The 16869-nt window shown below is 43.5% G+C and overlaps 1 protein-coding gene across 2 annotated transcripts in view; it reads right to left on the minus strand.

The window, feature by feature from the left end:
• Positions 1-16869, minus strand: part of cdk17 (cyclin dependent kinase 17) — a 25450-nt gene continuing 8581 nt past the window's right edge. Inside the window, exons 3-18 of one of the 2 annotated variants that reach the window (XM_086103609.1) lie at positions 14440-14584; positions 12515-12679; positions 8732-8865; positions 6767-6892; positions 5510-5566; positions 5303-5417; positions 5137-5231; positions 4965-5027; positions 4769-4892; positions 4583-4703; positions 4381-4478; positions 4175-4280; positions 3805-3847; positions 3579-3669; positions 2538-2615; positions 1-2443 (exon numbers count right to left, since the gene is read on the minus strand). In XM_086103609.1, the coding sequence (XP_085959735.1) occupies positions 2403-2443; positions 2538-2615; positions 3579-3669; positions 3805-3847; positions 4175-4280; positions 4381-4478; positions 4583-4703; positions 4769-4892; positions 4965-5027; positions 5137-5231; positions 5303-5417; positions 5510-5566; positions 6767-6892; positions 8732-8865; positions 12515-12679; positions 14440-14566 (1584 nt within the window). In that variant the 5' untranslated portion in view covers positions 14567-14584 and the 3' untranslated portion in view covers positions 1-2402. Of the gene's footprint in view, positions 2444-2537; positions 2616-3578; positions 3670-3804; positions 3848-4174; positions 4281-4380; positions 4479-4582; positions 4704-4768; positions 5028-5136; positions 5232-5302; positions 5418-5509; positions 5567-6766; positions 6893-8731; positions 8866-12514; positions 12680-14439; positions 14585-16869 lie in introns of both variants that reach the window. The other variant, XM_086103608.1, reaches the window with a different exon arrangement.

A 16869-nucleotide genomic window follows, 5' to 3' on the forward strand; every position in this document is an offset into this window, starting at 1 on the left:
TTGTTATATGAAAACAGATTCCATTTACTTTACGATGGTTATGAGAAATAAATAATTCCAGTAGAAAGAGTCACACACACACACGCACACACACACACAGCAGGCCTTGCATGCAGCAGGCGCACATTGTTGTTGTACACACATTATACACACAAACGCTCTCGCACGTGTCCACATCAAAGTGAGGACATTCACACTTTTTTTTTTTATTTAAAGGTTGTACAATGATAAATAAAGCGGAGTAAAGAACTTTTCCTGTCATGCACGTGACTGCGATTCATTTCAAAATACACGGACACCATCGGAGTTTGCAGTTAATCGTAGCAGTATCCCACTGGCTAAAAAGACGACATCAGAATGACAAGGTATTTGTAGAAAAAATAGGTTTTTACTTTTGCCCATGACAAACAAGCTGTCATATATTTGCATCTAACCTGTTAAAAGACAAATACAGTGTGCTTACGGGATTAGGACACCATTAGCTGCAAACAACAAGTTGTAGTAGTCGTTACTGCACTTTTCATGTACTGGGAATCAGTATGTCGGACATTTTACAGACACTCTAATCTCCTCCATACATTCCGCCCGGGGTCATTCTATCTTTTACACTCTGCTGCTTGGGAGTGTAAGAATTGTGAGACTTCCACATAAAATGTAACTGAAAATCACAAGAGCGGGTCGGGGAGCGTGTGGAGAAGCTCCCGGAACGAAATCTATGCCGCGGCGCCCCCGAGAAAGGAAGTTCACGCAAAAATTGAAAAGGTCACAGACGTAGAGAACACATCTTAATACTGTTAGGTACACTTAGTCAACACCTGCCAATATATATATATATATATATATATATATATATACATATACATATATAATGCAGATTCACCACAAAGTTACTGCAATGATGGCAAGAAAGGAAAAAAAAAACTTTGCCACTCTCCACTGCTTTCTTCCAAGAATCCTGCTTGTTAAGACCTCTTCCTTTTTTTTTTTTTGGTAATACTAAAATTGAAACCAAGGAGTGTTGGGGTCACACTGAAAAAATAATTCACAAGATTAAAAAAAAAAAAAAAAAGCATACATGCATGAGAACAAAGTCAGAATATTCAAAGACATAAGATTTGATTATGAAGAAAAAAAGTATTTTTTTAAGTTAAAATGTACAAATGGAATATTCCAAGCGAAAAAAAAACATCTTTCAAGTATGCCGTCATAACATTATGAGGAAATATGATGGAATGTTGCAAGAATTGTAATGAGGATAGTCAAGTTTTTGCGCTGCAAAATTTGTACAGCACACCAACGACGTCACAATCGCTGGCGTTTTAAGAGAACGCAGTCACAGCATTACGAGGAAAAAAAAAAGTCATCTATCAAGAATGTCATGAGGGGTGGGAAAAAGTTGGAATGTCACAAGAATAAATGATCACAAAATAAAGTCGGAAAATGAGTTTGAAAAACGTCATTCAATTTATAGAGAAGAAAGTGGTCATGTAGTGTGAATAAAAGTTAAATATAAAATAACGGTGCAATATTTTGACCAAAAAAGTTGGAATTTTCGGAGAGTAAATTCAAGAGTATTAGGAGAAAAAAAAACGGTCAGATTGCAAGTTGTAGTATTGTGTGGAAAATTTTGCAAGAGACAAGAGATAAAGTTGCAATTTACAATAATAAAGTCATTGTATTTTGCAACCAAAAAAAAAAAACTGAATTTTACAAAACTTATCTTCATATTATTTGTGCTGGCATTTTCATTTCACTTTTTTTTTCCTTCAAAAGGCACAAATTATTGTCATTGCATTGCAACTTCAGATTTTTTTTTTTTAAATTTCAGTGTGGCCTCAACGCTCCAAATTTTGCTCAAATTCGATCCGACCGCTTCCCAAAAAGAAAGAAAAAAAAAAGGTTTTCCATATTTCAGTGTCCTCCCACCAAATTTCGACCTTGTAACGCGCCGTTTTAGTCACCAAAACGCAAACTCGATTGTCTAAAACAAATGTCGCAAGTGGTCCCCGACAACTTCAATCACAGCTTGGACGCCATCCGCGGAATTTGCAAACAAAATAAATGAGGAGCTGATGCGCCCCCGGGGGGGTCGAACAGCAATCGTTAACGATTGCTCAACCATGCTTGGAGGCTCAACTTCACATCACACACACACACACACATACATACACAGGGTGTGTTAAATACATACAGTAGTACTTTAGCAGCAAATGACCCCTACCCTCTCATGTCTGGAAATAAATAAAGACACCAATTGAAAAAGTCAACCTAACTCAAGACGGGTGGTGCGCATGTGAATGCGTGTGTGTTGGGGGAGGAGGGGGGGTTCACTGTATCATGCGAGAGAGGTCGGTCAGGTGAGAGGGCGATGATGAAGGTACCCCCCCCCCCCCCCGTCCTTTTTAGAAGAGCATGCTCTGCCTGCGGTTGATCTTGCCGTTGCCTGGAAGCAAAGGGGAAGAAGGGTGCTCGCGTCAAACCTCAACGGCGGGAGACATTTTTCCTTCCAAGGACGCAGCAAAAAAAAATCAAGTCACCTGGCTCCGGGTACGAGGAGTTCCTGTAGCCGGGGTCTCGCTGCAGCTGCACCTCCTTCAATGTGAAGATGGACACACCTGAAAGACAGACGCACGCGGTCTCCAGCAACTTGGTTTGATTTCGGCAGGGCCCAAAAAAATAAATGACAAAAACCAAAAAACAGGGGGCTTATTTTTTCCCAAATGTTGTGTATTGGTAGCACACCTTTGACCAAAAAAAAATAAGGGGGCTTATTTTCCCCCAAATGTTGCGTCTTGTTTGCACACTTTGGGGGGGGGGCCTTATTTCCCCAAAATGTTGCGTATTGGGAGCACACCTTTGACTTAAAAAATAAAACAACAAAAAAAACAGGGGGCTTATTTCCCCCCAAATGTTGCGTATTGTTAGCACACCTTTGACCAAAAAAAAAAAACAGGGGGCTTATTTTTTCCCAAATGTTGTGTATTGGTAGCACACCTTTGACCAAAAAATTATAAAATAAGGGGGCTTATTTTCCCCCAAATGTTGCGTCTTGTTTGCACACTTTGGGGGGGGGGCCTTATTTCCCCAAAATGTTGCGTATTGGGAGCACACCTTTGACTTAAAAAATAAAACAACAAAAAAAAACGGGGCTTATTTTCCCCCAAATGTTGTCTTGTTTGCACACTTTTTTTGGGGGGGGATAGGGGGCTTGTTTTCCTCCAAATGTTGCGTATTGTTAGCACACCTTTGACCAAAAAAAATTAATGAAAATTTAAAAACCAAAAAAAAACAGGAGGCTTATTTTCCCCCAAATGTTGATTAATGTTACCACACTTGACAAAAAAACAAAAAACAGAGGGGATTATTTTTATCCAAATGTTGCATATTATTAGCACACCTTCGACCAAAAAAATAAATGAAAAATTTTAAAAAACAAAACAAGAGGCTTATTTTTCCCTAAATGTTGCGTATTGTTAGCACACCTTTCAGGGGGGAAAAAAATTGAAATAAGCATTCAATTCACGGATTCATCGCCTTTGGTTTTTTAGTCACTGTTCTTCCGATGCGTGCGCACTCACTCTCATGCAACGTGTGAACTCTCATCCCAAGATGCCTGAAGTAGGAATGTTTCATCGCGTCCTCAGCCGAGATCCTCTTCTTGGATTCGTACTGCGAAGCGGACAAAGAGGACACTCGTGTTCATTAAACAGTCAAGGACACTTTTTTTTTTTTTTTTAACAAGTACGAGTGTTCTTTTTGAAATTAACGTCATGGTGTGTGTATGTATGGGAAGTTGACGCTCACTCTGAGGAAAGCCAGCAACAGCTCGATCCCGTCGCCATCCAGCCTGAAAGCGACAAACGAGAAAAGAAAAAAAAAAAAGAACAACAGGTTAATGGCTGCCTGCAGCAAAGGCTGATGGGAAGGTGCAGACTCGCTGGGGGGGAAGGAAGTGGACAGCTGCCTTCACAATGTTCCACAGGATTTCCTGTCTTGCTACACACACACACACACATGCATTCACGTGAAGACGGAAGGCCCATTATGACTCAAGGTCTGTGTTTGAATGCTGCCGTGTGTGTATTTGAAAACAGAAGGAAAACCTTCGACGGAGCCATAATCATAAATAGGTTAGAAAAATAATAAGAATTGCGAGAAAGATGCTGTGGAGTACCTGGGGGCGTGGTTGATGAACGGCTGAGGTTTATATTTGGGGAAGTTGTAAGATTTGAACTCTTCGATGGAGGATATTCCCGGCCAGTTTTCCTCCGTCGGTGTGCCTGCAATCACGCGAGGAGCAGACGGTCGGCGCGGGCGAGCGCTTCCGCGAGGGGGTGGGAGGGTGGCGGGGGGTTTGACTTGGCCGAGACGGCTCCTCACCGAGTAACCTGAAAATGAGGTGGAGCTCGTCCTCCACCGTGGAGCCGGGGAAGAGCGGCCGACCCGCAGCCATCTCGTAAAATATACAGCCGACGCCCCTGCAAGTCAACGGTCGCCGTTGAGATTTCAGAAAAAGAATACAAACGGAGAAAGGATTGTTGTCAAAAGCCATTTTTTTTCTTTTCTTTTTTTTGGTCTTTACCACATGTCGATCTGCGTCGAATACTCCGAGGAGCCCAGCAGGACGTCGGGAGGTCGGTACCAAAGAGTCACCACTTCATTGGAGTACGTTTTAGTCGGGACCGATTTCGCCCTCGCCAGACCTGACGGATCACCAAAGTCAGGCCATTCATGGGGGGGCAAATCTCGACCCTCCTCCTTTCCTCACCGAAATCAGCCAGCTTGAGCTCGCCCTTCTCGTTGATGAGGAGGTTCTGAGGCTTCAGGTCCCTGTGGAGAACTTTCCTCTTGTGGCAGTACGACAGCCCGCGCAAAATCTGGAACAAGAAGACCTGCGGGAGAGGAGAGATTTCGCGCCGTGAGGAAAATCTGATCTCCCGAACGGCTAAACTGCAATTCCCGACCTTCACGTTGTGCATGCTCATGATATTTCCGCAGTCATCCATGTACTGCTTCAAATCTTTATCCTGCGGAAGAAATAAGCAGAAGCTCGGCGTCGTGTGCGAGGATTTCTTTGCCCCCTCGCAATGGAAAAAAAAAAAAAAAAAAAAGTGGAGTGGGACTGAAGCTCCTTACCAGGTACTCAAACACCAGCGTGAGGCTCTTGTCGGTGTGGACGATGTCGTGGAGGGTCACGATGTTGGCGTGTTTCAGGTCTTTCAGTAGCGACACTGCGCAGGTGAAAAGCGGTGCCGTGAAAGCGGGTTCAAACGCGGAACGGGGGACCCCTACTTGGCATTACCTTCTCGAATGGCTGTGCACGGCGCTCCCTCCTCATGCTCCAAACGGATCTCCTTGAGGGCCACGAGGTTGTCGGTCAGCTTGCTGCGTCCTTTGAAAACGGTGGCGTACGTTCCCTGCAAGGGAAAAGAAGCGGCCCAGATTTGAGTTCACCGCCGCCGCCGTTTCATCGTTGCTCCGTTTTTTTGATTTTTGGAGCTTTCCTCACCTCGCCCAGTTTGTCCAGCTTGATGTAGGTCTCCAATTTGCCAAAACCAATCTCCGACTAAGAAAACGTCACGGGGGGGGGAAGATGATAATGAAAAACAGGCAAAAAGTCAACGCGTGACAGGGCAAATATTATTGCGAGCAATCAAAAAATGTTTGTTGGAAGGAATTTGTGTTTTTTTCCTCAAACCGCTTTATTATGGCTGTATTTATTTTTAGTGCTTCGTCTCAACTGATATTTTGGTTGAATGATTTCTAAATCACAAAAGATGAAAGAAAATTACAGATAAAATCATTTGACGCCATTTTTAAATTCTTTTTTTTTTCAGTGAATATTTAATTGTAAATAAACCACAGTTTCACATATCGTTTTGATAAAATACATTTTTTAATTTAGCTTTTATGTTCAACTGACTCAAAAAAATAATAATCATAAACAGCAATCTTATGATACTTTCCAAGAAAATTTTATTGGGTAATTAAAAAAATATATATATATATAAAATTATTCTGTATTCATATATTTCATTAAGAGTGTAAATGATTTATTTTAAATTCATGACAAAAATGTGAACATTAACCAGTTTACATCCATCTTAAATTATTTGATTCATTTCCCTGAAAACAAATGTGGCAGTCAGAAATCATTGAATAGTAAATAAAACAATTTGTTTGCTATTGAGATTAAAATGTTCCTGTTTTTTTAAATGCATTTAATCATTCGGGAATTTATTTATTGTAAATAACTGCGAGGAAATTAAAATAGGATAAAGAATTTTAGGTGTGTGATTTTTTTTAACAAACGAGTGAATTTATTTCTTGTAAACAAAGGGAAATGTGTTTATTTTAGAGATTTAAAAAATGATATATTTGAAAAAAAAAAATTTAAAAAGTGGGATCTAGCTTCCACATTTTCCAGATACGTTTTGTTTTTTTTCCCCTTTCCCCCATTCTCATCTACAAATGGCCTGGCCTATGTTCCGTAACTAAAAACAACCCCTTGAGCACAAAAGTCTGCACACCCTTCGCATATAAATCTTCAAGGAGTACAAAATAGAGCATCTTAATGTCATATCTCGGGCATCCGGTAACAATCGACACTGCCCGACTCAAAAAATAAAAAATAACGCAAGCAAGTCTCCAGATTGGTACGTCTCGGGCTCCCTGCTGGGTCGGTTGTCATGGCAACAGGCAGCACAGGCTGCTCCCGGCGCCGCGGGGCTGTAAAAGTGGCACACACGCGCGCGCAGATACGTACCAGCGAGGCTCGGCGCGAGCGACGGCTGAGCGGCTGGTCGAAGGGCGGGCTGGTGAGCTGCAGTTTCTCCAAGTAGCCGTCGGGAATTCGGATGTCAGCGGGCAGCGACAGGCGTTTGTTGAGGTCCTGAAAACGCAAACCCGCACGGATGTTCATGTATTTGCCCCCCCCACACCGCCAAATATATTTCTACCATCCGATTAAATTTGACATTGTCCATTGGATGCAATTATGACACACGGAGAGAACAGAACGCGAACCGCAAGACAAAAGCAGCCCACCCACGCTCTCAGAGACAGGAGGGGATAAAATTAAACGCTCGCATCTCCTCCCATGCGCCGCAAGACAAAACAGATCAAGTCCGTCATCTCACAAGGTAGAACGCTGTCTGGAAAAAAAACAAAAAAAACAAACGATATTTCGACGCCACATGGCCGGTGAATGCGGTTATATAAATACGATCCAGCCACAAAATTAGGTACACTTGCACCTTTCATGTGACTGCAGCGCCGTTGTGCAAAAAAAATAAACGGGATGTGTTCTTGGAAGTCGAATCTTGATCAAATGCGGACGAAACTGAAGGGAGTTGTGTAAAAATAGCACGAGGTTCTTGCGCGGGATGCAAGAATTAGAACATTGCAGCTACCATTCGAGCAGCTGTCTCGATTTTTATGATTCAACATGCAGGATGCTAAATTGTGTTACGTAACGGTGGGGCCGTTTGTTTTCACACAAAAGGGCCTTTTTCAAATCGAATTATGTAAAGACGTTGCGACAGAGACGCTATTATTTTCCCCGCGCTAAAATAACAGCTCGGGGATTAGTCTGATCACTTGAAACGTGGACAATGGCTCCTTTTTTGGACGTCTTGGGGAGAAGGATCGAAAAGCGTGACATCATATGGATTGCCGAGTCACCTCCAGGATGTTTCAGTCCATCAACGGCGTTGTCAAATTCACATCACATTGTTTTTGGGGGTTTTTGTTTTGGGAAAGCTTTTTCTCCAGTAGGGGGCAGAAGGCTGCCGAGCGCAGCATCCCACTGGGTGCAAAACATCCACGTCATGATTTATGACGGCGGTTACTACAGTGGGCAGCTTCTCATGTTATTGAGTTACAGGGCGCATAAAAGGATTAATAATGTTGATGGCGGGCAGGCATGATCTTCTGACACTTATCCAACTTTTAGTACGAGTTTTTATTTTATTTTGAGTCAGGGATGGGCAAAATATGTGCAGTTTTTACATTCGCAAGAGTCTTGTAATATTTGTTGGATTTATCTCGAGGTTTCCCCTCCCCTAAAATCGGTTAATTATAACTTAGTCAAATATTTGTTTATTTATTATTTCTCTCTCTCCAAATGTTTGGAAGAAAGTAGTAGAAATACTCTCCATCTACATTTGATTATTTGTATTCGTCTACTAATTCATGTCGATGATCGTAAATGTCCATGTAGTGTATATTGATCAAAATGATTTTTTTCCTTCTATAATTGTTTTTTTTTAATTTAATGTACATCAGAAGAACCATTTTACATCAAAATTGGAACTTTTTCAATATTAAATAAAATAAATAATTGCTGAGGGCTAAAAATAATAATAATAATAATTAAAAAAAATTAAATTCTTAATTGTAAACTACAATCTGTGACCAAGTCAACTTCAAAATACTTTTTGTCATCTCCGTGATCCAGTTTGAGCCTGGGCAATAAAGCCCGATGGACTTTCTTCGGGGAAGGACCATGTCGACGCCATGCATCCAGGCACGCTCTCTGTCACATGAGCCCGCCTGAAACGCCGATAGTCACGCCAGAGCTTGTAAACCCCCTCGTTGCGGCACTGATATCCGACACCCAGAAGCCATTAAAAGGCGAGTTGGAATGCCCACCCCCTCCTCCTCCTCGTCCCAGACAAGACCTCCCAAGGCCAATGGCCGAAGGCGGTTTACGGTGACGTGTTGATATTACCTCCATGGAGATTCTCCGGTGGACTCGGTTCCTCAGACAGACGCCCGTCGGCGACTGGACCTCGTCCGACGACGTCCCCGATGCTTGGTCGCTCTCGCCGTCAGAACCCATCTTAAGGTTCTCGTGCACAATGTCTAAACCGGACACACACACAAACAATATGTATGAGATAAATGCAGCAGATAACTTCGTTCCTGATGCAGGTTAAGTATTGATTAAGCGGGTGTTCGAGGCAGACAGGGTGATTTCTTTTTGCTCGGAAAAGGTGGAATCGCTCAACGACCGCAACGCACCGGGCTCACTGCCAAGCGGCAATTATGTGTGCGGGTTCCAATACACAAGCGAGGTTTTGGGTCCCTCGGCTAAACAAACCCCCAGGGAGAAAAAAAAAAAAAAAAAAAAAAAGCCATGTTTGACCAACATTAATTATGCGAATGGTTGAACAGACGATCGTCAAATCTCATTTGAATAATTTTAGCAGTCAACTGGAGTTTTATTTTTTTTTTTTTTTTTAACTTTGAGCAAATAGAAGGACAAATTGGGACAACTGGCCGGAAGATTTAATGAGTCTTCCCCAACCCTTGATTGATCAATTCAATTGATTAGGATGTCTGTCAATCAACACTAGAAGGGGAGATTTGACAATAAATCATAAAATACGGCCAAACCTAACAGCTTCAACAATAACAACTATTCAAATCCGATTGTTACAAAATCGAGCAAACTGAATGTCGAAACATTGGACTCCTCCCGGGCACTTGTCACTCCTGAGGCCCGAGTGTAAATAAACACATGACCACATCTTATAGTGTTGTAAAAACGACCGCAGCTTGCAAAGGGAAACAATGCCCGAAGCACAAGCACACCCCCCCTCCCTCAAAAAAAAAAAAAAAAAAAAACACCCACACATGCACACCCGTCTGTTAGCCGGAATCAAATATTACAGAGACAAAGTTCGAAATGGATTCCATTCTGCACGTTGTTGTACTTTGTGCCCTGAACCTGTAAAAAAACAGCGACTTCTCCGATGACAGGAATGCTGGCCCACTTTCGGCAAATCAAATGGGATGAAAAGGTTTCCAGTACTGCTCGAGGTGTTTGTTCTCCAGGTGGATGCGTCGCTAATTGGTCATAGCGCAAGGCTTCTGTTTGAAATAGATGTGACGCCAAGTGAAACAAAGCGTCACTAAGCAAACGTACATAAGCGGAGGAAGGAAAGTACACAAACGGGATGACGCCCCCGGGCTGCGCTAAAACATTCGACGCAGCGACACCGGCTAAAATTAGCACGGCAGCTAAAATTGCGGGGTCGACCGGCTTTGGAAATTACAGCGCGGTGAGATTTCCCCTCGAAAACAAGTTGGGTTTTCCGCCGGGTCAACCACGCCAAAAATGTCAAGACACAACCGGGAGGCTGCTAATTAAAGGGTTCTTTCGGCAGGAAATGAAAGTGTGCGGGGAGATGACGCAAATGCAAGCGGGAATACCAGAAATTCCGCAAGACATCACCGCCATGGATGGACAAAAGGACAGAACGACGTTAAAAGTGCATTTAGCATTCACAAGCTAGCACACGTGTTAGCTTGTGAATGCTAGCATGTATGTATGTATGTGTGTGTGTGTGTGTGTGTGTGTGTGTGTGTGTGTGTGTGTGTGTGTGTGTTATTAACTCATTCACTCCCAAAGACATTTTTAAACGCCTTTTCAGACTTGGTCTAGAATTGGGTGGTACTGAATGAGTTAATATGAGATCTTTTTAGTGTTAGGATGCTAACAGTGCAGTGTGCACTGTTAGCATCCTATCAGTCTCACTTTTACAAAAAATATTTTTTTTAAATAATAACTCGCACGTGACCTGCATCACCGGAAGTTGTTAGCGGTTAGCAATTTGGATTCGCAGCTTGCGATCAGAGCTATATCTTTTATTGTTATGATTTTTCTTCTCATACGGAGTTGGTTTTGTGTACAATTCGGCAAGGGCAAGGGAGAAGCATTTTACATGAGAGCTATTAACACGCGGCAAAAGTGCGTCCCGTGCCTCCGCGTCAGGTCTCGACAAAGGTAGGCAGCGATTTCCTTTTCACAAACCCACAAACTTTTGAGTTGACTTCATTTTCTGTTTTGTTCATCTTAGGGGCCGTTATGGCTACCGCTCACCGTATGCGCATTTTTTCTTTCAACTCTTTTGCCTTAATTTAAAAAAAAACAAACACCCCTCCACTTCATTTCACTTCTTTCTCTCACTTCCTAACATCCTCTTCCCCTCTCATCAGAGCACTCGAATCTCTCCTCCACGTGCCCCACTTTGCTTTCCCTTTCACCCTCCGTCCACTTTCACATCCTCATTTGCATGTCTCCATCACCTCCCTGCTGTTGCGTCTCCTTGCTCCTGACCTACTCGGCGCACATTATTCAGACAAGCTTTATCCGTCCAGCCCTTTCCGAGCCACACAAAGCCTTGCAAACCAACACCACCCAAATCTCCGCTCAGCGATCTCGCGTCCTTATGATTATAGCGACGCTTTGTCCTACATAACTGGCCTGTTTGGGCATCCGCATTCCTCCAATCTGGGCCAGGGTCCAAAACGAGGCCCGAGCGAGTCGATCAACCATCCACAAACATAATAGCATCAACCCGCCTGGTTGCACATATTTAAAGAGAGATGTTTATCATACCACTGATAGCAAAATCCTGTGTGATTTCAAACGGGTGTGAATGACTTCTTACACGGATCGGTGGAGAGAGACCCCCCCCCCCCATTGAGGCCGTCTTTCATTCTGCCTTCCTACCTTCTAAGGCACCGACTTAGAAACCTGACGTGTGCACGAGCGCACAAGCGGAAAAGCTTGAAGAGTGACACAAAATACAGGAGCAAATATCTGCGCGGAGGAGAGAAACGAGCAAATCGACAAAATGGGCAAAATTTTCAATTTGGCCGGTTGAGCATTTACATAATGAAGAGTCTTGTAATATTTGTGGCATTGACATCCCCCCCTTAAATGTTTCAATTAAACTCAGCATTTTTTTTTAATAATTGTTCATTTCCAAATAATTGCATGCAAACATTTCAGTTACAAAAAAAATAATAAAATCATTAGTTAACTGGTTCAAATTAAATAGAATTTATGATTTATGCCTGACCTCTTACGGGGGTTATTTCGATATAAACTAAACGGTGGTGGCAGGCGATATTAAATTCACTTTCACACATTATCTCATGTTGCAATCATGATATGCTTAACCAGTGTGCGAAAAGCCCATAATTATTTTTCACATGCTGTTTTTGAGCGACTGCTTCCTCCTGGCATCTGCAGTACAGTTTTTAGTCCGTGTCAGGGGGAAAAAAAAAGGATCCGTGCAACGCTTCAAAGCAGAGAATTTGCTTCCGCCCTTTTAGCCATCAAATTATTCGATTAATCGTTTCAGCCCTGACCTCAACTTTTTTTTTAACCCTTTCATGCACCGTGTAACCTGATAACACGATCAGCTGTCCACTGTAGTAACCGCCGTCCCTGAAAAGGGTTTAAACTTATGCCCAACCAAATGAATTGTCCCACACTCTCACTCAAAGCCAGATGATCACGATGAATCACTTCCCACCCTCCCTCGGGGATTGGACATGACGCTACACATCGGTCACGAATCCATTCACAGGAAAGATCGTCACCCGGGGTGAAAAAGACTCGGACACTTTTCCTGTTTGTCGTCAGACGGCAACTGTTGGCCAGACCTAGACTTTTCCCTTTAGAGGGGAGATAAGAACCACGATGTCAGTGCCTCACCCAAGCGACTGCCGTTGCGCGGTATGGACATGAAGGAGCCCAGGGTGCCACCGATGACGCTGTGCGGCCGGCGGAGCGGCGGCTTCTTGAAGGAGCCCGTGTACTGGTGCAGGAAGGAGTGCATGCTGTGGGAGGTGGGTGGGCGGCCATTCCTCATGAAGGGCTCTGAAAGACAACGAGGACGGTTCTGTTTCAAGTGTTGCATCACGCTTGCGGAGTTCATTCGGAAACGCACGGCGGGGATTACTGGATGGACATAATTTATCGAAGGCTTAACCCCGAGGTCATCGTACTTTCAAGGACGACGTTACGGAGTGTCAGAAGCCGACAGGAAATGCCGCAGCTTGGCTTATACGTGACTTTTCACAAATCACTTGACTTGAGGTCGCAGAGAATATGCAAAAGACCGGCTGCGTATCTCACTTTTATTTTGGCGAGCTCCTGCCAATTCAATTGGAGGTTGGAGTCGCAGCTTCGTTTCAATTAGGCAAGAGCAGATTTCATTTACCTGCTCCAAAAGTAACTATTAATTTAAGTATTTCTTTGTTCATCATCTATTAACTCATTCAGTACCAGCCAATTCTAGACCAAGTCTGAAAAGACGTCTAAAAACGTCTTTGGGAGTGAATGAGTTTATGGCGGCGACTCGATGACAAAAGGTACAATAACCAGTCTATCCACGTTACCGCTCATACGACAGACTAAAAACTAACTCAATGTGTGGCTAAATAGAACCAAGATCCTCTGTATATATCTTGCAACAACAGATCAGAAATAAGGGGAAAAAAGCATTTCCTGTAAAGTATAATAATAATAATAACACTTAATACCTTTATGCTTGGCGACTAAGCTTTAAATGCTGTTGCTCCTCAACCTGTAAACTGAGTCTTAACGACTCTAAGCTGACAGGTTCCCAACTGACCTTCTCGCTTAAAGGGCTGAGTGTGTGCTTATGCAAATATATCGGTGTCCTCACTCCTGTTACATAACGCCGATAAAGAGCTCTTCATCCCCATCGCTGCCGTCCGTCTAACACACGCACGCACACGCGCACACAAATGTTTTCATTCACTCTGCATTACCATCTGCGTGGAATAATTTAAAGGCCCATGAGAGTATGCTAGTTGCGAAAAGCACTTTTCTCTTTACGATGATAATGTGAGCTGATGGACGTGTACACTGGTATAGAGAGATTTAATTACTGTTCAAGGCATTGGCAGGCTAAGACTTTTTTTTAACTAAACTATTTTATTGCTCGGGTTCCTGATAGTCTGGTAAAAGTAGAAGTACTCGGCCTCTTACATTTGAATAAAAGTAACACATGGTAAGACACTATTATTTCAAAAAGGGATGGATAAACATAAGGAACCGGGGTAAGGTATCTATTCCATCAAAGTACCTGCAGGTAGCCACAACCGAAATATTTCAAATCGAACAATATTAACACACACATTGCGACTGTAAGAGTCACAACTAAAACACTGGGAAAGAAAATATTTGCCCAAATCAATAGACCGACTGCCGCTACCTAAGCATTTTATTTGTTTTGGAACTTTTTTTGTAATTACCAGAAAGTTGATTAAAACAAAATATCAGTCAAATAATGCAAATGATAATATGCAACGTTATGATGCTGTCAACGTTACACAATAGATTTTCTTTTAAACTCTGTAGGCATAAATAATTTCCCGCGAGTTTTTTTAGGTAGCAAGTAAGCTAGCAGCGGCACAACTTTTTTTTTAAATCAAAACGATGAATATAGTAAATGAATCAAATCTCAACGGCGATAGACTCGACATCTTGTTTATGTGGTGACGTCATTTGCGGAAGTTAAAATGAAGCCTCTTTGGACCAAGGAATTAATAAAAAAAATATATATATACAGTATATATCGAGCACGGTTGGCACCAATGAGAAATACCAACCGTTGTCCTTGGTGCCGCCGTCCTCTATGGTCATCTGCTCGGCCAGCTCGGAGAGAGACTCGTCGATGGTCTGACTTGAGCGCAGCGTTAACGATAGACGCTTCTTAATCCTCTTCATTTTCTCCATGGCGGGGCGGTGCGCGGCCTGCGAGAGAGACACACGCGAGCGCGGTCAACGTTCGTCCCGGCGTCGCACCGAAAACCACATTTCACAAAAGCGTCGGTGCTCGACGGCAGCAGGTGGAATTGCAGACAATCTCCTCCTCTGCTCTGACCGGCCTCATGAATGAAGCACGGCTCGTTTTAATCCAATATTAATCCGCTCGACAACTGTGTGAGCAGGCCATGCATAAACCATGACCAAAAAAAAAAGCATGAATAAAAGATAGGATATCACAGATTTGAATGGACCCATTTTCACTTTTCAACCAGGGGGAGATTAGACTAATTAGTCAGAGGAGGAGGAGGAGAAGAAGAGGACGTCGTCAAGCGTTGGTTGCAGGGGCTTGTTGATCCAGACTAAGTGTTGACGCAGCGGCGGCGGCAGGAAACACCTTGCTCAATCGCCCTCCAGCTGTTCCTTGCTCATTGTGTTGCTGTGTCAACGCCCCGTCAAGTGTGAGCGCACAGTAAAGTGATGAGGGTTTGGGGTTGGGGGTGGGGGTTAACGTCAGCGAGGAAACAGACGGCAGAAATGTACCGCCCGTCCCGGCTGACCCTCAACAACAATCAAGCGGACCTTCTTTCCTTCTTCCCGCGGACAGCTCCCACTCATGACGCATCCCTTCAGCGGGTTGTCATTTGTGTCGGGCCCATGCTGCGAGTGATTAATCATTGCGGGGTTTCGCATAGTCACTCATCCGTCCAATTATGTGCGACCTTCGCACATTCTGGAAAAGCCTCAGCATGCCACACGGTCAGCTGTAGTCGGCCCAATTTAAAAAATAATAATAATAATTAGACAACCAGGCTACGGAAGTGAAATCTAGCCAAACAGGCTACGGAAGTGGAAACTCGTCATCGTGTTGATGAAGTTTGCATCAATGAGGATGGTGGAAATATATATCCGCAGCTCCATAGCAACCGTAACCACGTTAGGCCCTTTATTTTTTGCCTCGTCGTCAAAGTTACAATTTCTCGCCTTCCAGTTAAAAATTAGAGGCGACGTGTAACATTTATACTGGTTGGACACAGTGCAACTCAAAGGATAGGGCCTGGTCTGTGCCAGACAATATTGGCACAGGAAAACGTCACTGATTGAGTTTAGCGTGGCTAAAAATTAATATTGATGTCGGAAATGTACACATTAACGCGCTAAGTAATGCATTAGCAGGAGCAAAAGATCTTTCTGGTGTTAGGGAACACTCCTCCATAACTGAAGAAGAAAATAAATAAGTAAAATCAATAAATGAACACGAGGAACAAAAATCCCTTTAAATATTTAAATGAGTGTGTGCTCAATTCCTTTATCCTGCGACAGAGTGTTTGCCGCATGCGGTACGCTTGTTGACGAGGAAGTGTGCCATGCCAGCCCTCATGGCGCTGTCATCAGGCGGAGCTGATGACCCCTGCGCGCATGCACACACAGTCACAAGTACACTCTTACACAGCTATAGAACCGTGTTGAAGGGAAACCACTGTAATCACGATGAAAACTGCATTTAAAAAAATGAGCATGCGGTTGTGAAACGAATTCAGTCACGCACACACAGATAAGTAGTCTTTGTCCCCCATACAGAGCAGCGTAACAGAGCTGGGTTTTATCTCTGTTGCCAAACAAAGACAAGTGACGTGTGTGTGTGTGTGTGTGTGTGTGTGGCAGCTGATGCCTATGATGGCAATGTGTGTGGGGGAATGTGAAACCTGTCAACGTCTACAAATAGAGGGAATACCCATACCCACCCCACCCCATGATTGACAGATTCTCTTTCATCATCAGCAAATTCTTAAAATTTTGACACACACCCCCTCCCGAAAAAAAATAATAATAATCTTACCCATAACTCCCATTGCCCCCTCCTGGAAGCATCCCAAGGGCACTGTGGGTAGTCAATCTCAGCGAAAACTTCACAGGGGAAGCCATCAAGACCCGGAGGCCTAATTACTGCCATGAATAATTACAACGCCGTCATGAACCCCCCCCCCCTCCTTCCTCTTTCTTTCACCTCATTTTCGAAGGATATCAGAAAAAAAACAAGAATGCGTCATTAAAGTCAGGAGGAGAGTGCGAAAGGGAATCAGCAGAAGAGGGAGGGAAGAACCGAGAGACAGGAGACATAATGGCGTCTCTGTGTTTGCTTGGAGGGCCATGAAATCGCCCGAGTGACTGCGGGCATGTACAGTGCTGCGTGGTGAAGCAGAGAGTGTGTGTGTGTGGGGGGGGGGGGGGGGGGTGCAACTCACTCATGTCCCTGGCAACTGTCCTTTTGC

This window comes from Hippocampus guttulatus, chromosome 22 (genome assembly GCF_054856545.1).
Source record: "Hippocampus guttulatus isolate MCC_2025c chromosome 22, RoL_Hgut_1.0, whole genome shotgun sequence".
Taxonomy (NCBI): domain Eukaryota; kingdom Metazoa; phylum Chordata; class Actinopteri; order Syngnathiformes; family Syngnathidae; genus Hippocampus; species Hippocampus guttulatus.